General features: G+C 39.7%; 2 protein-coding genes across 4 annotated transcripts in view; one reads left to right on the forward strand and one right to left on the reverse strand.

Annotated features, from left to right (window-relative positions):
* Positions 1-24,977, forward strand: part of LOC105398238 (CCR4-NOT transcription complex subunit 6) — a 106,165-nt gene that overhangs the window by 30,952 nt on the left and 50,236 nt on the right. The gene's annotated exons all lie outside the window — the stretch shown is intronic.
* Positions 18,792-20,203, reverse strand: LOC105398199. The gene is made up of 3 exons (XM_011570255.3): positions 19,866-20,203; positions 19,635-19,732; positions 18,792-19,311 (listed from the first exon to the last, which is right to left on the reverse strand). Exons 1-3 carry the CDS (start codon positions 20,107-20,109, stop codon positions 18,952-18,954), a joined length of 702 nt encoding a protein of 233 aa, XP_011568557.3. The 5' UTR covers positions 20,110-20,203; the 3' UTR covers positions 18,792-18,951.

Raw genomic sequence — 24,977 nt, forward strand, 5'->3', positions numbered from 1 at the left:
GCGCGTGCTGTCGACACACGGCCCCGCAGATCATGTGCTACTGTACTACACGAAACGACAAACCCAGCCGGCCAATTCTCAACCAGTCGTGTAGTAGTGACCATTTGAATATTATACACGAATCAAAAGGAGTATGTGGTTTAGAGAGAAGATGAAAAATTCAAATATTTTACATTTACACCTCATATTGCGCTTTTTAAGACCACGTACAAACAAGCTACTCGTGTTAAACGTTTATGAAACTAACGGTTTGCAATAAAATTCCTACCGCCGATTTTGCAGCGTCGCCATCAGATCTTTATCAAACTTGTCGAAACGCTTTGTTGTGTATCAGATGGGCACATTATATAAATCTGTGTCGACAGGCGATCCTTTTAGTTCGCTGATGCATGATGAGCACTGGAAAGGTTTCGAAACAAATTGTCGAGTCTTCAAGCGTTCAAAAAATAAAAAAATGCAACGTGATATCTATATACGGCGAATACCTACATTTACTTAAAGGTTTTTTATACAGGGTCGTTTTTAGCTGTTTTCTGACTGACCACTTATAAAATTCTACTCTCGTATACATCATTAATTGGGCAGAGGCTAAGCGCCAAGAACTACGAGGTCCACCGGATGGTAATAATCAAGCTCTTATGTTAATTAACCTAGCTCTTCTGTTAATAACCGACAAGTTAGTGTCGACCACACGGGGTCTTTAACACAAGGTGATTAGTTGATTACTCAAGTTCCGTCTCCGTTTAATTATATATGGTCAGGCACAATTGTCGCCAAAGCAACGGTCGGAATTGTTATGCACAAAGAATGCACATTGTTATCAGTCATACAATGTATGGCCTCGAACGTTAGACGCCGTTTTGATAGAAAAGTGTATGTGATTAGCACGGTTACGCCTAGGTACAATCATTAGTTATGAACGCCATTTGTGAAATATAGGTATATATTTTATATATACGTATGATTCATTGATTATACACTATTGTTTACATACTCTGTTGTGTGTGCAATATACCTAGTTATAATAAATGAAATAAATTAATACAAATAATTGTAAACCAAATCCTGGAGGCATTTAGAAAAGCTATGTCATAGCTATGTCATAGCTTTTCTAAAGTGTGTAACAGTGAGATGATTTCTTTATAGGAGTAAATAATGAATACGTATCTATGTGATGTAAACTTTCAACAGTGAGGTGATTTGCACATTATTTTGACGTGATGGTCCGGGCAGTGTGTGGCGCGCCGGGAGCATCAATCGCGGCGTCAATGCCGCACATTTCCCGCCATAACTCTCGCTCCTTTCAATTGCCCCTACGTGAGTGCCGCGCGCGCCGCCACCACAGACATTGGCTTATCGTTGTCGACAATTTCGATAAAACCCTGTGATCAGCCATCGTCGCTCCGGCCTGTTGCCTTATGCAGCAGATGATCATTGTTGTTGGTCAGCCTAAGCTGAACACCGTGATCCTAGAACGATTCTTATCAGCTTATGTGGCCCCGCCCGGACCGTTACTATCCTCGTCATATCAGGTAGATACAGGTTACTACATCGAAATACCCTCGGAGGCCAGTTTAAGATGTCAAACCTCCCACACTCATGGACGTACTCGATTGATTGGAAACTACAATGGACAACATTTCATTTTCTTTACCCTATATTTTTATTTGCTATTCGGAAAGTTTATAGAAAATTAGAGGACCCGTATTTTTTTATTTTGTATATACATTAATTTTTGCATGTTATTTTTAACTTTAAAGTTAATTATTTTAAAACCGGAAGTGACGTCACATATTAGGCTCAATTTTTATTTTTGTCTATTGCCTTAGTCTCGAAAAAAACATAAATGACACTGACAAGTGACATTTAAACTTTGTTTACATGCCAACCATCAAATGGGTCATTTTCAAATGACATTGATATTTCTGATAATACAAAATACTTATGATGTATGATAAAAATAACCAGAAGCATTTTTTCAGCTGTGTAGGCGGTGGCATGCTCTGGGACATATTATATAGAGGTCATCTCTTAATACGTACTAACCATTTTATATAATAAATAAAAAAAATTGTCAGAAAGTGTCAGAACAGAATTTATGAAAATGACCCAAATAAACAACAACGTCACGATAAAACGTCAACGTCAATCAAAAATGAAAGTGACAGTTACTTTGTTTTTAAATCTATAGGCTTTGATTATCAAAATGCATCGCACCTGATGCATGACGTCATCAGCACTTTTTTACTATTTTATGATTTTCTCGAAAATGATACATCCAAAAAATACAAAAACATTTTTTTTGTGGCCTTTAGAGCTAAATCTCGAAATGGTTTTCGATTTATAGCAGCTTTAGTTTTTTGAAATGTTGTCCATTGTTACACTCTTTGCATTCCCTTGGGCACACTATTTATCTGACATCGAACATGACGGCTAAACTCATATTCTATATTTCCCTCCTCGGACAGCTTAAACTGCATAACCCTTTATTATTCTTGGCTCGACAATAAACGGATGCGTGAACCCCCGGGGAGGCAATGTATCAATGATGCCGGTCACCTACGAGGCTGGTCCGAGGCACGATAATGATTATTGATATCTAACCCTACAGGCAAGCAATCTGCAATGACATCAGTCTATGATTGCTCCATATTTTCGTATGTTGGCGGCATGTAATCTCGCGTGCGCTGCAACATGGTCGGCGACGATGCGTCAGTGGCCGCGGGGGACGATTCTCTCTGCACCGCCGCCATGCCCACATCTGATTGATTGATAATGACTGTTGTTACACGCGGCATCACAACCGGATCATTGAAAACATTGCTCGTTATTTGCACAGTAAATTACGCGTTATCCTGAAATATATGCATTGATATTTTCCTTTGTGCTAAAAATGATCGCATCTGCAAAATCAATAAATTAATAATAATTGCCGTAGCACTCGGCAACCTTAGTGGTTAACCGTATTTTCACAGCGGATCACGAACATTATTTTCTGTAATGTGCAATTTTGCAGCTGTTAAGTTACTGCTAATGAAAAGCCGAAGTATTGTTATTGAACTGCCCGGAGCGCTTCGTCTGCCCGTAGTTTACTCGCGTAGTTTTTATTGATAGTGATTCGTAGCATTCGTAGTGTTGCGTATCGTGACATGTATGTTTAATGTAGCTGTGCTGCCAGACTGTATTAATTGCAGCATGAGGAGACGTTGCGTGTGGCACCGCACGGCCTGATTCAGCCGCGACTCGTGACGCTCGCTAATCGATGCGGGCGCATCGCGACCAGCGCTGCGGCGGCGACCCGCGGACCTCGATCTGAATCAGCACGTTGCAGCTGCTATCATCTGACCAAATTAAAAACTAGCGATCCGCTCCGACTCGCCCGCGCCGCCGCCGCCGCCGCCGCCGCCGCCGCCCTGCCTCCCTCGCTCGATTACATATCTACTCGTTGCATCGCCGCACTCCCATTACTGCTTGTTACACAGATATTTGTTACGTGCCTATTGTACTGATTGTGACGTTGATTATTTAAAACAAGGCGAGGTCAGCCCTTTCATGAAATAAAGAAACGGTTCTGAAACCGTAAACGTGCTAAAAGGGAATGAGTGTATTGTGTTTTTCTGTGCCCATTGTCGGCAGGGACTCGATATCGATCTCTACGTTTACATTAATATTCAAAAGGCAACTTTTAAAGTCGAGTTCTTTGGATTATCTGAAGGTGATCGCCAAAATGAGACAGCGTGACGTGAATAAACATGGGAGCGTAGGGTCAGGGCTCACTGTGAGCGCCTGCGGCCTCCGCCGGCTGATTTATGTGGACGCGGCCGCGCGCTTCCGCGGTGCCCGTTCACCCGCCCGAGATACTGCCATTTAAAAACCACATCCAGATTATAACAATGCACTCATAGAGACATTGCATTTATGACAATAAAGATAAGCTCAGCTTCCAGCGAAGAGATAGCCATTCTAGATTTGTAGGCAGGCGTCTTACTCGGGGCCCTTATGTGACTGACACAGTCGATCTCCCATTACCGAGCACCGTTACAGGCCCTAGATCTGCACACGATGCGAAAGGTTTTCTATTTCACCCTCTGTTATTAACCCATTGATAATATCGATCTTGCGAAATGCCGCGATGGTCTTAGAAAACCACTCGGTGAAATTGGAGCAATGCATCTAAGTGACTGATACGAACATGTTTCCCGCTGCAGGGCGTTGTGGTTTCCGCGCTCAGTGCTCACATACTGGCATAAGTAGTTCAATTAATTATACGCAACTATGTAGCTCCGCAAAAGCTCTTAACGGGTTCTTGTGTAAGCGGAGAAGGATCTCTGGGCGGAAAGGGGTCACGAGCCACTTAGAAGAGGATCGTATTTCCACATTCAGATCCTTCCCTCGCCACCGGCATAGCAGTGCCTTTTTCTGACAAAAACCGAACTTGTAATCTGACAACTTTGATGAACTTTCTTAAAAACCTCTGTCCCATATTTGTTTGTGATATGGACGTTTTTTGTCGGTTTGATTACTTTTATTGCAGTAGTATGTACTTATAAGCAGTTGTGTATGGTCTCGGTGTAGGGTATCATAGTAATTGGATACACTTACCGTGGCGTTGCCGCGGGCGCGCCTGTCCCCGTCAGCCGCTGAATTTATCGCCGCAGCAAATCATTGCGTTCATCTCTACCACTTCCTCCCCCGGCCCTTTCCTTCACCAGCGAAAGTTCCCATCTCGAAACGCGTACGATAGCGACAATCATGAATATTGATACCAAGTTTCAGAACGGACGACGACGTCCTTCGTCTTTAATTTATTTTGTTACCATTCCATTTTCATGAATAAAGTGATAATTTCCATAGTCATTTTAAAGTCATTAGATTAATTGGAAAGATAAGCATGAAATTCATTGTTAGTAATAAAGCTCAGAATATATTTTACTGGTGACGTCATCGTTCTTAGAAACAAAGCTCACATTTTGCTAATGATTGTCCAGATTGTAAATGTTTATGTGAGCAAAAAGTTTTGGTATAGTTGGCACATAATGTTTGCAATAACCATCAAGCGTGCTAGGATTTATAGTGATCACAAATCATGAGCGTCTCGGCCGTGTTGATAGAGCGGCACATGCTCGCAGAATGTTCCTCGTGATATTGATAAAACGCTACGGGGATGCACCATGAGGCTTTATGGCTTATTTGTCAGACACTACTTCCTGCTCAATGTCTCTACTTTTCTTTCGTGAAATTCATCTCAGTCAGCGTGGTAATCGATCGAGTTAAATCGAGATACATTATCCTTTACGTGTCTCGCTCGCTAAAACTGTTTGTGATAAATGAGACACGTCTATCGTGGACCGATAAATCAGCGTCTTCATCGGGTAAAAGCTTTCACGCGTCAGATATCGGGACAATTGGGAGATGTGCAGCGTTTTCTGTAAGCTTTATTATGTCCACTGCTGCTTACATTGTTACTAGAACAAGCCGGGTGGACACCGGGGCGGCATTGTATTGATCGTAAATCGATAGAGGAGCCAACAATATTTTCTTCTCATTGTACATCGCCAGGATTGTGATTATGGCGGGGGTGCACAAAAGGACTTTGATTTGTGGGACGATTTAACCTTTTTTGGTCAAGGGCTATCGGTCCGCCATGATTAATGTTTGTGTACTAACCTGCGCCGTTGTTGATTGTTTCTGACCGGCCGCGAGGTGATTGCGAAGGATGTAAGTACTTTATTTTTTCAGTGGTGTGAATTTTTATTTGCCGTCGATATTTTTTAGGTTTCAATTCCTCGTGCGGTTGAAGTAATACTTGTAAGGTTTCGCAGAAAAAAGGTTGGTTACTAAGCGGCTTCTTGGCGTCCTTCCGAAGTCCGAACTTGATACTTTGTTTTCAAGCGCTCAGACGTATTGCAAAATTTTAACGAAATAAATGTTGAAATGCAGAGTTACGCAATTTTGTTCGAAATGTTTTTAATACTTGTATAGCTGAACCCGGTCAGTGAGCGTGATCAACAAAGCATATAGTCTACTTCACCAGTCATTTACCGCTCCTAACGTGACCCATGAACCTGATGTGAACTAGCACCATGCCGCACCATCTTTGGTTGCTGGTACTCTATTTTAATTTATTGCCCTTTGGACATTAATGATGCAAATGACATTGATGACCTGAGAAATATTTGTAGTCTACACAAGGAAATAATTTAATTGAAAAAAACCTAGATTTACCTTGTATGTCTTTACTTAATTATATGTATTATCTTTTATGTAAGTGTTTTGTTTTGAATGTATCGTATATATAAAATTGTATTAGGTATACATAAACTGTCAGTTACAAGCATTTTGCGTGATATTTTACAGAACATGAAATTACATTGGCACCGTTCTTTCAACACCTTCACGTACTTATCATAATAATGATCTAATTTGTCAATAAGTCGGGGAAGGCAAAAACTTGATATGTGATCATGATAGTTGATGCCAACACGAAATAATACGCTGGACGAACTGATTTAAAATCGATAACCACCGATAATGATGTTCAACCAAATTTAGTTGCAGAAATGATAATGTTGTTGGTCCGTCACGCGATGTAGCAATTTGCTAGACGTGTAGAAGTGTGACGTGTGTGACGTAATTCGGACAAATATTAAATTGTGACCTTGTTCTGAATATACTCGTATACCGAATACTGTATCTTGTACGACTACAGATTCAAATGTTTATATCCAGTGTTTGTTTATCAACAACACATACATTGGCGTCAGAAATCGAACGTAGATTTGTATATACTATATATATATACTATATTTTGATTCAGAGATCGTTGTAAACACCAGATTTTAAACTTATTTCATAGTGCCCTTGACAGTACTCGAGATAGACTTAAAAACTTGAAGAAACTGTTGAGGAGAGATTTATTGTGTCACCACAGAATGAAAATGTAGGCCAGACATAATAGGCGATCGATTCCATGGCTTTATTATCAGACTGGCTACTAGCCTTGTCCAAGATTGAACAAGTTTTTCTTGATTCTCGCGGTCGGAGAGAAAACATGCGTTTTCTCGACGCTTACTTATTTATTTAAAACTGATTGTAATTTTGATGTCACGAATGTTCAGATCATCTCCAAATTAAGGATCATTCAAACAAGGATGAGGGTTATTATCCTGTCTACGTATGTGTCAATTGTGTCTTGTGACCTTCCATATAAAGAAGAAGGAAGTTAGATAATGAATATCAATGTCGCCGGTTGCCCGTGATACAGTCCGAGGTCATGAGCGTCCTGTTATTGGCATCAACCAACTTTATAGATTTTCTTTGAACCAATAGAATATGATTGACACGGCAGCGAAGCCATTATTGTCCCAGGGTCGGCTCCGACCTACTGACGTGAGCGTCGCTTAATTACTTTTTCTTCCTTACCAATCTTCTTTTACGGAGAAATCTTGCAATAAGTCGCTTGTTGTTTACGTATATTTGTATTGGGTGACTCTGCACAGACATCAATATTTGGGATCTTTGTAAACGTGTATTTTTAGGTATATCTTTATTTATGGTAAACTCTGCCGTACGGGTGCATATTGCACAAATGCACGTATAAAAACAAATTATTTAATTTCAAATTAATATCGTTCACAACACATAATATTTGGTGTGTTTTTATACCTCGTATTACATACGCCCAGACAAAAGTTGCACACCTTTTTGATATTTTATGGTTATGGAATTAAAACGGATTCGAATCACGCTTATGAAAGATATCTAACGGAATGTTTACAATCCCTTTCAAAAGCTGAATATTTTATGCGAATATTCGTTCTTAGCTCTTGGACAGTAGCAAAATAACTTGCAGCAGTAACCAATCAAGTCTGACACAGTAGATAAACGCGAAGTGAGATGCAATTTGTGCAACTGGAACATTCTTGCCCTTTAAGTATCGGTGTGGCACGATGTAAATTGTAATTAAGGCTAGATACGGAATGTATCGCGCCTATTCCTTGCGAAGCGAGGTGAGCAACTTTGAGCACACATATTCAGTTACACAGAACTATCCGATCTGAACCGATAGACGGAGACAATGTCTGAATTGAACTGTCAGCGTCTACGTCTTGCGTGGTTGAATAGGCAAGTCTTCCACTTCATATAACATTTTGATGTGATTTGGAAGAGAGCAAAATTTATTAGAAATTTATCGAAAAGAAAAAAGATAGTAAGCCTAGTAGAGATTTAAGTACCTCATGTAACATATTCTTACTAATTGATTAGTTACTATTCATATTTCAGCTTCACCTAAGATGTCCTGACTGTTCTGCTTTATTGCTGTGCAGCCAAAATAGCCATGACCACTATCCATTTTGTTTAATCGTTGTTTCGGTTCAATCAGATAGAGGAATAAAGTTACCAAAATAATTATATGCACTCGTACAAAGTCTGCTGTTTCCCAATCATATTTAGGCTAATCCTAAAGGTCCAATGGTGATGGATAAAGCTATCTTGATTCTAAACTTGGCAAGAACTACTTTCGTAGCTCTTCTACCTTGGATATGTCACTGTGGATACTTTGAAAGACTTTCTGATAAAGGTGACACTTTAATGAAGCTAACTTGATAATAATAAAGCAGGTAGTTTAAAGTTGATCTGAATAATATTTTTTTGTATTAATGTAACGGATTAAAAGCCTTGGTCGTGTTATCCATGAAGAATAGTTGAGTTCTAATGTAAATCTCAAGCTAAAGGGCGAAGGCGTGGCGCGGTTTTCTCGTAAATATAGACTGTGCGCGGCGGGCGATTTATTAGGCATTTTGTTCGCGCGAAGCATGTTTACTCCAACGTCTCACTGCCGTGTGGGCATAGCTTGTTACAATTGATTTGGCAAATGTTGGTGATAAGGCACCTGTACGAAATAGGCGTGGGAACCTGTGGGCTAGTTGGCGCGCAGGGTGTTTGCGCAAGCGCCGCCGGTGGCGGCCTGACGTTTCGAAAACTGTTGCGCTTGCGACGCTTAACTCAGCGGGCAGAGGCAGACGCGGTGTTCTTTCAGCCAGATCGAATTTCTAAGCTCTGGAGCTACGATATTTAGGACCGTTTCGAGCCTCCGTATTCTGCCTCTCCTATCTATTTTGTTTAATGATACATATCGTCTTTATTTCGTTGTTAGGTAAACGTAAATGTGATTTAAAAGTAGCTTTTGATAAAATTATGCTTTCGTTAAAAAGCTGCTTGCGTTGCTTCCCAGCTAATCGTTATTCAAACAAGATAGTCGATTCTACTGACGTGACGGCGCTAGTATAGGCTTAGAAAGTTTCAAAACAAACTCGCTCATTATTGAAACACTTCCGCAGTATCCGCTTCGCCATTGTTTCTCCATAAAAGTGAAGCCTACCACCTAAACGGCTTTCAGTGTTTTTTCTCTTGTTAATTTGTTACTCTCTTTGTGAAAGTGAAATCTCTCTCGAGTCTTATTATCTTAAGCCGGCTTAGCTTCTCAGAAGCCTTGAATATAAAGTACTGCCTATCAATTGTACGTAGGTATATGCTGTCACTCAATCATTTTCCCACATACTTTCAAAAGTGCGTTTTTCTCTGTGCGGCCCTGAGTGGGTCTTATTATAATACCAACCTACTTGTTAGGCTAGCAAAGGATTATTTAGATCAAAGAACCTAATTTAATCTCACAAAGTTTAAACGATCTTGCAGACCCTAATAGAATATTTATGAAACGCAACCTTGCTATAATCCTAAAGGTGCGATAGTTGCTGTTCGTTGATCTTTAGACTTTTGCACCGCACTCGCCATTACCCTAGTTTCCTAATTAAACACAAATGCTTGGTAATGTTTACTGAAATGCTCAGGTCGTTTTGTTGCCATTTGACCGTCCAAAGTACACACCGTAACGGCGCCATGCCTAATGTTGCCGATGGTGATAACTTCCACGCTCAACAATAACGCGGCCAGTTTTCTGCATGAATAGGTAATATTGTATTGTTCCACTGTTGCATTAAATTAAACTAGGTCTATCCTGCTCTAGCGCAGGCGTGTGAGTGGGATGCATGTGCCGTGGGCGGAGCGGGTGAACGGCCGGCATACATTTTCTTATCAGACGTCAGCCGCAGCCGGTGACGTAGCGAGCACCTGGTTCCTCATGTAGCTCTATTTAATTAAACAGATTACTACCTACATTCTTAATGACACAGGAAAGCCGTATAATCCGTGTTCCTGCCTTTCACATGTCCTCGGTGACGAAAATATCACTTTCATAGGCGGAGCTAGCCAACAAAGTCAAAGCGTAAACAAAATCGATTCGATACACCTGCGGCTTCAATTAGATTACTAGCGTTTTAGGCCAGTCCTGAATATTCATTTCAGTTCCGCATACGAATCGTGTTTCCAACTACCCTCCGCAGAGATGTATAGAGGTGAAATTATGGGCGCGTTGAGAGTTTTGTCATCTCGAAGCGATTAAAGATAATTGAATTTGCGGAGAGCGGGCGAGCGCCTCACGAGCGGCGGAGGAAAACATTAGGTCGCCACGTGCCCGGGAACTGACCAACTTCTAGTGGTTTGTTTCTTAAACGTGGTTGCCATTTTTAGTCGTTTATTCTGTGACGTGTTTTCCGTATATAATTCGGTTACTAAGGTGTGATTGTGGATAGGAGATGTAGTAAGTACTCTTTAATTGTTAGAAATTATAACAAATCTTATCTCTTATAGCGATCTCTTCTAGGCAAACTTTGAATGGATGGACTAAAAGAGATACAGATAGAGTTTAATCAATATCTACGCATAAATATAGCAGCTTCTCCTTCTCATCTTACTATGTTTACCTTATAAAATGTATAATAATGAGATACTTGATAAGCCTATATCTGCAGCAGTGGACAGCGATCCGCCGACAACGAGGTAGTAAATCTTAAACTAGACAAGAGTAATCCATGGGGTTCGGTTACAACAGTGGCGAAATACTTTAAACCGGTATCCGAGATCCCCTTCGTTATGATTTCGAAACTCAGCAGATAGGTACTAAGAGTTAATACTCTCTTGCCCAATCTGGCCAGACACGGCGCTCAGTATTCGCACGAGCTCAGAATGATGAATTCGAGATGTCGGCACGCATGCCACATTTGTCATCATCATACCGGCCGGCGAAAGCACGAAACTGTATTCTAGGAAATTTGTCAACCAAAGATTAATATTCAAAGCCGCTTCGACAAATATCGTCACGTTTTTTTTAGTGACACTATCATACATTTGGGTTATCGTTATCGTAAACACCGGGGCGTAAATGAGACGCGACTCGAGGAAATCGATAAGTGAACTTGTTTTTTTATCGTTTCAGGTATGTACGTTGTAATAAGCCGTTGTACACCGTTACTCACCTATTTACTCACGTAAGTACATATATTATAGCGCCTTCTAAATGTGTTACGTATTTTATGCTTTCTTCCTTAATAATTTTCATTTTACGATACAATACATATCATCGTGGAAGCTGTCTACCGCCACTAATCAATTTGAGTGGCACACACGCCATGGGGCGGCCTTCAGCCTCAGGAATGCAGCAATAAATCATTTTTGGGGTTTTGACTGAAAAATAGGCCTGAAATTTATCAACGTTGTTCGTGATGCCATCACTGAATAAAAACCAGCTTTGATTAAAGTAATTTCGTTCGCTGTGAATCATAGAAACGTGAAGCACACCCTACATTAAATTTCGCAAGCAATATTACATCGTAGATAAATGCTGTAAGGCAATATTGAAGGCAAGAATTTAGCCACGAACCGACAATAATTTACCGATAGACCGTCTCTCGGAGGCATTTGAGGAGGTGGGCAGGGGACGCGGCCCAAGGACACGCTCACTTGTCCGCTAGACACATGCAGTTATGAACAATGAGCCTTGCATAACCGCGGCGACCCCGCTTGCGAAACGCATTAGCCGAGGCCCTTATTAGGTCACCGCTGCGTAATGCCTTCGGGCCAGTGTAAGAGTGCTTTGTATCTACAGGTCCCTAATTGTTAGCAGATAAAACCGATGGAAATCAACCAGATCATCCGCCAACAATCACAAATCAAATAGGTAGTGTACATTTAGGTCTCCCACTTGAAACTCATGGCCACTATGTGCTACGTAAATATCCAAAGCTGGGTTACACGTGGACAAGGAATAGAATATAGTATTTATAGTTTCTCCCAATTTATACTAAATTTTATGAGGTGCTTCCGATGTTAACAACTGTGAACGAATACGCAAACAAGTGTTAATGATAAGATAAATGGCCTGCGACGTTTAGGCTCACGCAACTTATATTAACTACCTCTATTACTCTGTGTAAATATAATACAACCTGCTAATATTCAAGAGATTACTTTTTACTGCAATGTCCGGCTGGCACGCGAGCTCACGCCATGGGCATTGGGCACATCGTCATAACTTGAAAACTACACTTTTTTTCTTCTATTAAGACTTAATCCTAACTAATATTATAAATGCGGAAGTAACTGTGTCTGTCTTTCTGTCTGTCTGTCTGTTACTCTTTCACGCCAAAACTACTGAACGGATTTGAATGAAATTTGGCATACATACGGTTTCGACCTTGGGAAAGAACATAGGCTATTTTTTATCCCGGAATTCCCACGGGAAAACTCTTAAGGCGAAGCGAAGCGCGCGGGCCCAGCTAGTTTATAATAAAATGCATTAACGGAATCTACTAATACCAATTAACATATTTAATCGTAAAATCTAATAATTGAAGACGCAAATTACCTCGCATTCAGGAAGCTGATGAAATTAATATTCATCGGTGTAACACTCAGCCGGCGTCTGCATACGAAATGCGGACAGATTCGTAACTCCAAGTGTGAAATACATATTTTGATTTAAATAGGAGCAAATGGAATTCCTCGATATGTGTCTCCGTGCGTGTAGTAAACTCGATTTGCGGCATCCATATTTTTTCGTACCGCGCTCCACTGACTCCACTCTTGTCGCGTGACTCTGTGACGTAACTATTTTCATCGCACATGGAGGAACGGCCTCCTTGCATAATAATATTGAGTGACATGAGTAACAATTCGCGAGAATTGCACCAAACTTTAGTGTTTGTAAGCTCCGGTTGCAGCTCTGTGTTGCACTTAAATTATTGTATAGTCCAGCTGATTGTAGACCGAACTAACTTGTATGTGGACATTGTGGAATTTCAGAAATTGCTTACAAATCCAGTCTGGTGCTCGCAGCTCCTTTCACCTCATCACGGCTATAGTTTGTTATTATTTTAATGCGCAATAACTATTTTATCAATGTATAGTAAAGCCGTTACGTCTATAAAACAATAGGTGGTCTGCTGACGTGACCAGAAACGGCAAACAACATTACTGAGGTTATATTATAAACACCGAACGATTATCAAATTGTTGAAGCATGCCCTGACAACAGCTCTTTTCCCTGTGCACGATGTGCTGGTATGGTCTCTTGGCAGTGTTTTCCTCGTCGATGTTCAAAGAACCTCTTTTGACACGACCGTTACCTCACTGTTTTTATAAGTAATCGGAGTCACATAATCACGGTACGCGTGCTCCTAATGTTATTCCGCACACATCATGTTTTATTCCGAGAACCTCCGCGTATGACTTTAGAGTTGCCGATCCTTCAGGATCATGTCACACAGTGGAATGTCAGAGGTTCCGGCAGGGGTTACGCGTTATTTGATATATGAAGTAGCCATGGCTGGTAATAGGATTTGTAAGTAAGATTCTGTAAGTAACCACCATTGTTGTGGTTAGTGGTTCCTTACGCATATCCGCTTACCTGTCAAATGAGATTGCCCCGCTGTGACGACTTGTTTCTTCTGTTTCATGCACGGACTGCAAACAAACTACAAACGACAAGTCTGCTGAAATTAATTTTGTATAGTGTATGTCCCTAATATGTAGGTCCTTAGCAACGTATGTTTTGTAAAGTCTTAGTTCCTGTTTTCCGGGAATATTATCGATTTTATGCATTACGAGTCTATCCATAAACATCCACTTATAAGTGTCACAAGCAGCGTTTCTGGTAAGTAATAACCCGAGTGAACTAAAATATTCAAGTCAGCGTTCTGCAATAGAACATGTCATTCGAAGCCGAACAGCCCGTTATGCAGTAGCCGGGTTCACATCACGAGCACATCACAAACACGTTTCACATTATTCGATTAAATACAGAAATTAATGAAATGTCACACAAGTGTGTCGACCGAGTTTCTCGTCCGATGCATCTTTATTCCGGATCCGTGCCGCCGGAAATGTGAAAATTTATCCAAATCAACCTTCTTAATAACCTGATTTACTATATTGTATACAATATTTATATGTATATGTTCGGCCTTTGTATTCATAATGTGTTTTTTTGATCTTCTTGCTTTTTTTATTAAATACCTATAAATGATATGCAATTCTCATCTTGTCCATTGTGTTACGTTTTAAATGTGTAATGGCTTTGGTTCCAATAAATTTAAATCGTCAAGAGATGACTGTAAACCATACGAGAGTCCTGTATCATGTTTATGGTCAATGAATGTATAAATTCTCGCGGGCATCGTTGAAACGACCCATTAACGTCCATCCCTCCGCCCCCGCACGCATCAAACTATGAATGATGATGTGTAATACCCCATCCACACGCTCGGCGAACAATGGCAAACAGCAAACAGCAAACAGCAAACACTGACGTGTGGATGGGTGTTTGTCGTTGTTTGCCTGTTTGTGTTCGTGTTCGCCAGTGTTCGGCATCGGTGTCGGTTTTTCTTGCCAGATCAAAGGATGTTCGGCAAACAGTTCGCTACGTATCCACACGTCTGGCAGCGATCAGTATGCGCGCTAGCATTGCGGGAGGCGGACGTATCAACTTGCTACACTTTTTCGTTGGCGCGCATTTTTTTTTATGTATGTTCACCGATTACTCCGCCGTTAATGAACCGATTTTGAAAATTCTTTTTATTTTGTATTGGGTTGAGCTCCCAGGTGGTCCCATTTTTTTTTCAGAATTTTATCTCACCCCTAAGGGTGGGTAAAGGGGTAAAAATAGGGTATGAATTTCCATTTTGGACACATATTAACCGATTCTAATGAAATTAAAAACATAAATATAGTTCTTGTAACAAAAAAATATGATGGTGACCTTGAGCTGATCTGATCATGGAAACGGAAGGCAGTCAAGGGAACTCCTCAACGGTATATAGCAACTACCTCGTGTTTAGGCTTGAATGATTCTTATTGATTAGTAGGACTTTTTGGTATCATTTGATCTTACTTTTGATTAAAAATTATTGCAAATAAACTAAAAACTATAAAATAAAATAATAATTAAAAAGAAGAAGTCAGTTTTTAATTTTTTTTATTATTATTATTATTATTCCACCATCGTCTTTGCTTTCTTCTTATTTTCCTTTTTTCTTTCTCTTGCTTTAATTTATACAGGGTGTTGCAAATGGGTATACTAAGCCGAAACCTACATGTGCAGCATGTTATATCTAAGCCCGAAACTGAAAACAGAATTTGGAAATTCGCGAAAAAAATATTTTTTTTCCATAGAAACTTTGTTGGTCACGTGACTTTTACTATGGAAAAAAAATATTTTTTTCGCGAATTTCCAAATTCTGTTTTCAGTTTCGGGCTTAGATATAACATGCTGCATATGTAGGTTTCGGCTTAGTATACCCTTTTTGCAACACCCTGTATAATAAAAATATGTCAACCCGAAAGTAATAGCTCGTCGTCCGCCGTGTTTGCCGGTTCGGAATGTTATGAGCGTTCGCCGAGCATGTGGATGGCTGTTTGTGTTCGGTGATTGTGGTTGGTGTTTGTGACTTTGTTTGCTGTTTGCCGTGTTTGTGACAAACAGCAAGCGTATGGATGGGGCTTAACATACTACATAAAACATTGAAAATTAAAATACTATTCAATGTGACGTTAACCATATTTTTTTTTCCATGTTAAAATGGAAACATAGCATAACTTTTTATTGGAAATATAATTAATATGAAACGATTTGTATTCGGCCACATTTTTAGGTAACGAGAACAAAAAACTTGTTATCCTGTCACTATTTCTGCCGGCAAAAAGATGATCATTCTTATTTTTTCTGCTAATTTAAAATCGCATAAACTTTAGTAGAAGAATACATGGGTGTTTGGAGGTTTTTTTCAAATAAGTCCCGCTGCGAAACTAGCAAATTAGTGATAACGAGCCTGAGAAAAATAGTTTCGACAGCATCCTTGCCGATGTAGGTTGCGTCTTGTAAGTCGAAGCGTTTCTAAATGCGTGTATCTGTTAGCGATTTTATGGTGCTAAATAACAAACGCATTTACATAGGTTTAACCTAGAAGTTGGGCTGTTTACGAGCGAAGCCGGGGGAATTCGCACAAAGCCGTGTCGCAGCTGGGGGTCACTCACAACTACGAAAAATGAAGTGCTGCGCGAGCCACGACTGTATCTCGTTGAATTAAACGTGTCGATTACACGACAGCTCTCGGTCGTTCGTTTTTCGTCGGTATAGAGTAGCCCTCCTGGAACGAGGATACGACTAAAGGTCACTTGTTTTGAGGAGTCGCACCGGACAGCCTTGGCGCACTTGTTTCACTTTCGTGCTCAACGGTTCAGAAACGATTACTTGCAAATATCCCACCTCAATCTATAAAGTGGGGCAATTTATAAGTACATTGATATCTTAATATAGATCGTTGCGTTTGTTGATCGATATGTGATATGAGTTATGACCCACTAAAGGCTTTATCAAAATACGTTTAAAAATAACACTTCACAGACCTTATGTCGGTGCCGTTTGCAAAGCGTTATTAATATATTGTGGGACATACCTATATGTTATTTTAGAAAAAGTGTAAATAGGTAGAGGAGCATATCACGTGACCCTTGTGTTCGAATGTGAGCTACGAGTGTTTTCTCACCGCGCACGGCGACGGCGACGGCGGGGGCCCTTCGGCTGGCCTCGTTTCTTAATTGTTTGGTTTGTTCTCTCATTTCTGACCGAAAGTCGCTCTTATCAATATCGTTTTACTTTCAACGGCCGGTCAAAGTAACCCGTCGACTGACTTATTACTTATTACTGATGCAAATATTTATGAAACAAATGACCACACACTGCTACGGTAATGAAGATATAATCGGCCTTAATCGTTATCAACTTATCGATCATCAGTGCTAACATTATGCTTCTGTTGAGCGCAGCCTATTTCCTTGTAATAAGAATTACATTTGTATATGAAATGCTATGTTATTTTGTGGATACATTATGTTTAACATATAAAGTAAAATCAAGATTAACATTATTAGCATTGTCAGTGGGCAAGTTGCAACGGACTTAATTTAATTTGCTGTTCAAGGTGATATCGATTTGCTCGTCGGTTTTATAGTCGATGGTAATCGTGAATGTATCAGTTGCATATTTCTTAATTTCTGTACCAGCTTTTCTACCGTCATACGAGTAGAAGCTACTTCAAAGGCGATAGTAAATATCTCACTCGTACAATCCTGAACGTAACACTTTCATTTTATGTTAACAGCTTATCCTTATCCACACGCGTAAATTTTAAACTAAAACTTAACCACAGCTTCTGTAATTTCTGTATCAACACTCTTCACTTTAACCGTCAATTTAATTACTTACCTAATTGGTTGTTTGTGAATTTGGTTTCAGTAAGTTCAAAAGTATAAGTAGATGTACCATGCTTATACAGCTAGCTAGCTGGCTGTACTAGATACTAGATACACTTATATAGGTTTGTATACCTACCAATAAAGTAAAAAAAAATGTTTTTCACTTCAGCTATGATGTTTAGGTAGTTTCAATTCAATCATGTTCACGCTCGCGCCGCAACGGCGACCTTTTACAAATTGAGCATTGATCCACGCACCACGCCGCTAACCTTTCCCGCCCTATGCCCTTATCTGGCTGCCGCAGATGCCTAACTAACAATATGAATTTCATAACCCCTCGAAGATCACTTTTAGTTACACAAGCCCCTTCTCCGGTATCCTTGGCCGCGTCGCCGGAGCCTGGAGGGTTACTCTATACTGACGAAAATCGAACGAACGGGAGCTGGCCTGCAAATGGCACGTTTGTTGCAACGTAATATAGTCGTGGCTCGCGCAGCAGCCCTCCGAAACTTCGTTTTTCGTCTTATAGAGTGAGGCCCTGGCACTCGGGACACAGTGTCACTTCAGCAGTAGCGAAGATCTGCTTTTATAGTAATGTTATTACAAAACGATTCACATGATACGTAAACGCTTCATGGAATAACTATCGTACTGAAAGTAATACGCTACGCTGACACGTAAAACTAGTTTTTGTTACACTTTCATATTATTTTCCAACCTGTACGTAATGCTATTAAATTTTAATTTTAAGTTGACCGTCATCACTGTCGAGCTGTGCATGATATAATATTATGTTCTGTGACCGAGTCCTGCATCCAATGAACATGTTTAGATAATCTGTGATTTAATACATAAGCTAACTAAGTTAAATTAAATTGCAGTATTTTGTAGGTGTGTCAAATTAATTAATCCTTATAGCAGTCGTAATTGAGGCAATATAATTTTATTGGACACCAATAGGTATTATGTTATTAGAAAAAATATACTTAGTCGTACATACTACGAAAAATCATAGCCCAATAGTGAGTCGATTGCTAGACGTAGGCGCCTCTCCTTACAAGAACACCACACCATCGCGTCTTCCGCCATTACTACTACCCACCACCACACCTATCTCCATAAAAATAGAGTGTAATGAGAGAAAATCATTCATTTGTTAATAATAATCAGTCATTGTTTATTACTTAAATCACTCACACTAACTACTGTAAGAATTATAAAAATAGTCGTTATCAATTCGAAACTTGATCTCGGTAGCACACTTGTATCACAATACCTATCACATTCAGCAGCACCTTATTACTAATTCCCGTTTTGTTGATCAGCTTCAAATATAATATTACAGATTTGTCTTTGTAGAGTGTTTTTAGTTTTAACATCGTACTTCCTCAACTTCGCCGCTATAAATTCTGTAAAAGCTTTTATTTCCACATCTTCATCAGCCGATGTGCTAGGCTTAGGTGTCACTTGTGCTTCTATAGGCATAGTGTGTCCTGACATAGGAGAACCAATCTGGTAATCTTCATCATCAGATACCACTTCATATTTTATCTGTTCATACTCCATACCTGGTTCTTGTTCACATCTCATACCTTCTACCAGTATTAAATCTGTACCTGTATCCAATTCCCTCTTTTCTAAGTTGATTTCTTCATTTTCTCCCTGGAAATAATAAACATAATATATGTAATAAATTACCCTATCGGCTCAGCTAAAGAGTTAAAGGTACTGATAATATTTATTCTGCTAGTTGAGATGGAATTTGGCGGCCATAAACATATATCGGCCGAAGAATCGTTATGGACTACCCCAAAAGACCGAGAACAGGTAAACTTAGCCTGGGTGACCCTCCGCCTTCGGCTCGATGCACTAACCACGTTAGGATGATAGTTGTGGCACTCTTTGAGAGAGCCCTGTATCCAGCAGGAAATGATTGTATGATTGATCAGGATAAATTAGGTAAGATACATACAAAAGCATCTTACCGATTCATTTAAATACGAAGAATAATCTGCGGAGTTACTCCATAAGAAGCTCAGTTCTTTGAAGGCGAACCACCTTGACACATATTTGTAGGGTTTACCTGTAAAAAAAAAGTTAAATTATGTTTCTTTTGTCTCCGTACCTACCTACCTCTCATAATATAAAGATATTTATATAAAAAGGAGAACAACAGATGAAATGAACAAAAAATCAATGAAGTGCTTAGTATTTACCATTTGATAGGCGCCGCAGCTTGCACTTTTCTCTTCTCAAAGATGACATGAGAATGCTCATCTTATGCTTGCAGGCTTTCGCGGGCATGCCGATGATGGCTCCGATCTCCTCCCATATTTCCATTTTGGTCTGCGGCTTGTAGAAGAGGTTGTGGGATTTATCCCACAACATCGGCCTGGCTTTGAACTCACGAATCAATCTTATAGATAGTTCTTCTGTCCAGCCATCGTTTGGTGGAGCCATGTTTTCTTTATTTTGAAAGATTGCGTCACCGACGGAGTGTAACAAAACGCGCGCCTCCCTGCCGCTAGCGAACACTGACTAAACAATGCGCACGTAAAATGGCGGCGGTCGACGCGTGGCGTTGCATGAACCGCGCCGTTGCGGTAACAGAAAAAACATATGTCCATCTCTTTCTGTCGTAGCTAGTTGGCAGTTAGTGTGAGGTATTGGAAGTTATCAATAGTGATAAATATGGCAACGTCGCACGCGTGGCATCGCCGGCGTTTCGGTTGCTACGCGACAGCAGCTGGGCGGGTGACGAAATGTGTTTATTGTTAAAAAAATGTATTGCATAATAAAAAGTTTATTATTAATAATATTAATTAACAAAATAAATAATACGTAAGTACAAAATTATAACACTTATTTACTTAATTCTTTATTGCACAAATTTAAACATAAATGTACAAGTGTAAGCAATTAAGAATACATGAATCTGACTGGATAAAATATAATGCAGTAATGATCCAGACATAAGGTTCACGTGGCGTGTCGCCGTGGTGCGTGGTGTAACACAAACACAGTCACGTTCTGAATACCTCTCTCGTATCTATTAGTATTATATTTCACACAGTGTGTCCCGCTCGTTGCGGTATGCGTTCGCGACGTGATGAGTCAACATGCGTCTAGCTTATTAGAACATAATATAATTTATTTACATGCAAAATCTAGGTGCTTAATATAGGCGAACTTGTGTTCGCACTGTGCTAAGTGTACCGTTGACATCCAAGAGGGAAACCTATAATTACCCATTTGATTTACCGTATCGTATAATTTTCAAATTCGAAGACAAAAACCACTCGACTGCATAACATGAATATGAGCTCTGAATACAATAGTATACAGGTGAAATTTCCGGTGAAAGGGCGGTCAGTGAAGACCCGACAAAGGGACACATTCATCTGATGGTGTGGGCACTGGAGCGAGGATCCTGTGACCAGCCTCTGACCAGCCGCATTCTTCATACCCAACTCACCCTACTTGTTTAACATAATAGCCACTCTGATCGAGTGTACATTACAAACAGTCGCTCAAAGTAGGTACTGTAGTTAGACGGCATTTAACTCCATAACTTAAAATTATTATGTAGGTGCACCTAATCAGAAAAAGGTTTAGGCCCTAGAGAGACACATCGTGGAAAGGAAGCAGCCCTGTGACCATTAATGGACTGATACGGGTCGAGAATTATGATCGCTAGTGAATGCGTGATCTTAAAGTATAAATACGATATAAATAATACTGTTGTATGCGGGCGATACAGCCACTACTTCTTGCGGTCACGTTTATTCTCCACGTAAACCTTCATTTCTGCAATCAAAAAGCTGTTTCCAAAGGTAATTGTGTTCAGTTAATAAATCATCAATTCTTTCAATAATGCTTTAAAAACTGCGAATAGCTTTATAACGAGGCGTTTATAGGCCCGCTTTTTATTGGTCAACATTAAAGGAGTCTATATCCAGTTGAAGGCAATGGAATTTAATTAAAGTCACATAAACTCACGTGTTGATCCATGTAGACAGGCAGTTACCCATAGAACATACTTGCACCGCCTTAGATGATCCTCTGCGACGGACTGAATAGCCTTTTGCTATTCTCTGATTGGTTACATCAATCACCAATGATGTGCACAGAGTGAATAATTAAACAGTACAAAGGCTGCAATAATTAAAGCGACTTTACCAATAAAAGTATCAGTGAACCGACAAAGGCGTTGGATCATTAAAATGGCCTACGCACATCGTGATTAATTACAAGTGCAAGTAGGGAAAGTCAGTAGGTATTAGAATAGAGTAAAATTTATTTGACACAAAAAATGCCACATACAGTTTTACAATCATTTAACAAAGGTAGGTGCAAAAAAATAATAACTATTTGGTCTGAACTTAGTGTATAGTTGGTAGATCATCGTGACATGTTTACTATTAAAATTCGTTTTATAAAGCATGCCAATGAACTAGTCAGTAAAGAGGAGTCAATATACATAAAATCTAGATGCAATACAGTTTACATTCAAGTCACATTGAAATATTATGTAATAAAATGTAGTCCTCTGACATTTCAGCACAGTATAACATAAATTTCATTTACTTCTATATGAAAAACAAGAAATCGTCCTGTGATTTATAAAGGGGCGTCCGTATAACAGTTTATCCTGCCCTACAGATGATCAGATGCAAATTGCAAATGTGTTTCAACGAAATACGACATGTGCTTGTGTGTGGCCAAGTTTAATACACTATGTAATATGAGATTACACTATTAAAAATATCCTACTGGAAGATTAAACCTTTGCGGTGGCACGTTGAGTTAACGTGTGATTGTACAGTTACAAAGTTCTTTAATTTAAATTATCAACAAAATTTCACGAGTTAAATTGTTATCACGGAGAACCTAAAATGTTAATTAAAATTTTGTTAAATATTCTCGTAAAACACAATAACAGCACGGAGAAGATAACTTCCGAGATCGTATCTGAGTGTCAAACACGTTGTTATGATGATAATCGAAAATAAATGTTGTTACGAAAATAAAAATGACCTTACCTATGTAATAGGTATATATATGTAACTGATAATAATTGTAATACTACAATTTAATTTATTTGTGTAAGTATGTTTGTGTTTTATATAATGTGTAATATGGGTGTCTAGCCTGAAATAAATGACAATTTATTTATTTTATTTTTATTTTAATCTCAGATTGGCGAGTCTTGAACGCGCGCGCGGCGTGGCTTGCATTGCCGCGTGCATAGAGACGCCTTGCTTTAACTCGTTAATTGGAGAGCCGCGATGTCACCGCTCCACTTCTACCCATTGTCTGTGTTCAACACACTTTCTAGCCCAATCTGTGTTTTGCATCTTCGGAATTAATACAGCTATTATTTAGACTACCTACGATAGCTTCGCTACTAATAAGTTGGCAGTGAAAATCTTGTGTTGGGGAGTTATTCACTGGATGCAATAAAAACACTATTAGGAAACAGTAATCTAAATTATGCAAGCATAACAAATATTCCATACATACAAATGGTATTCACTGAGATAATACAACTTAATATTTCATAGGGCTGTAACTTAATAAATAATGGAGAATGAATCTATCAGTTATTTTACAGGCCAGGTATTGAATGCATGATGCTGCTGCTCATACATAAATATTGTTTTTGGTCAGACCTCTTTAAATATTCACCCCGATGCTTGGGCTGTATTTTTATTTTGTCTGCGCTCATCATGCATATTTGCATCCCACCTCGGCTTTAATTGTCGGTGGCTTTAGAGTTAATCTATTGGCCTATGCCCCATGCCCCCTTTCGCCCCTACTGACAAAAGTAGATGACTTGCAGTTTTTGTATGGGGCTTTTCTTATCTCAGTGTCTCTGTGAGTGGGTGTTCACGATATAGTTTGGTGTTTACAATTTCGGCTTAGCCCTAATTCGTGAGTCACGGCGAGAGAAAGAAATGGTCCGACCCGTTGAATGAATGCGCGTGCTTTACTACCTGCGTGCTTCACGTCACCAGCCTTTACGTCTCTCTGCCTTCACCAGCTCTACTGTCACCTTCTTTCAGACGCCCTCCAGTTGACATAATGTCCCCATCACAATAGACCTGACTGATGACTGGAATACTTTCGTTGGCAGTCACGACTATAGATAATAACTACTTGTCTTCTCCACCCGTTGACGGATGGATCTCTTTATAGCTTGCGACGACTAGTAATCAGCCGCTAACAAGGATGCCGATAAATACGTATTTCCATTATATTGTCACAGACTGCCGATAACCGTGTGGGTTGATAACTAACTGTACTGTCAAAGTGGGTCACTTGAACGTCGTAATCCTATTATGAACTCGTTATCATAATCTTACCTCAACTTTCCAGGCGTCACGCTTACATGAAGGTTTGTACCTGCTATCAATTTCCGTCACTTTATGTTGGTATCTTCAAAGTGGCTTGACTTGTTTCGGATTAATTTCAAGCTTCGATATACCATTCATTAAATAATTAACAGTCACAGTTTATATGCATCGAAGCAAATTAATGTGTCATCAACTCATCAGTCAACAAACCTCACAATAGAGCTGTAAAACCATGATGACGATTGTAATTATATTGACGAATAAAGCATTCAGCTGACTCATACGTACATGCCCTATGATGGATGATAGGTGCGGCCGCGCACGCCCTCAACCACTCATTATAATCTAACAACGACAATTTATCTGTTAAGACGGTCACGTTGAAATGAGATGTTCAGAGGCATACTGTAGCTGATTGGAGCTTACTTGAGTATCGGAGCATGGTAATGATAACTCCGACGACGCCTTTTAAAATACACGTAATTTAACTTCATAAACTATTCTCGATTGTGGCAGCCGCTACTTTATTTCTCTATCTAGTCTGTCCTGATTTATGTGTTAATGGTTCACTTGAGCGTTTTTGCAAAGGGGTCGATTAAAGTCCCATCAAGTGCATTTTCTACGAAAATTGCGGTCGGAATAATGTCACGAGCAGTATCCGGTGGTTTGATCTAACCTCGTGCATTATTCGGCTTTTACTTTCAGTATTTTTGGGTTGTTCTAGATTGTGGTGTAACTCGTGCGTATCTAAAGGGAGTGCGGGCGGCGCGTCACGACCGCGCTCGCAGCCGGGCCTGGGCTTCACTATACTATTTTTACTTTGATACACAAACTGAACGCTTTTGTCCTCCACTAATTTATTACATTTTATTGTACGTGCATTGTTCTCATAACAAATTTTATGAAGTTTTCCAAGTTTGTTTATTGATCACGCCTGTGATTTATGGGCTATCACATCAAAATTATGTTTGT

The sequence above is a fragment of the Plutella xylostella genome, chromosome 6, assembly GCF_932276165.1.
Source record: "Plutella xylostella chromosome 6, ilPluXylo3.1, whole genome shotgun sequence".
Classification (NCBI taxonomy): Eukaryota; Metazoa; Arthropoda; class Insecta; order Lepidoptera; family Plutellidae; genus Plutella; species Plutella xylostella.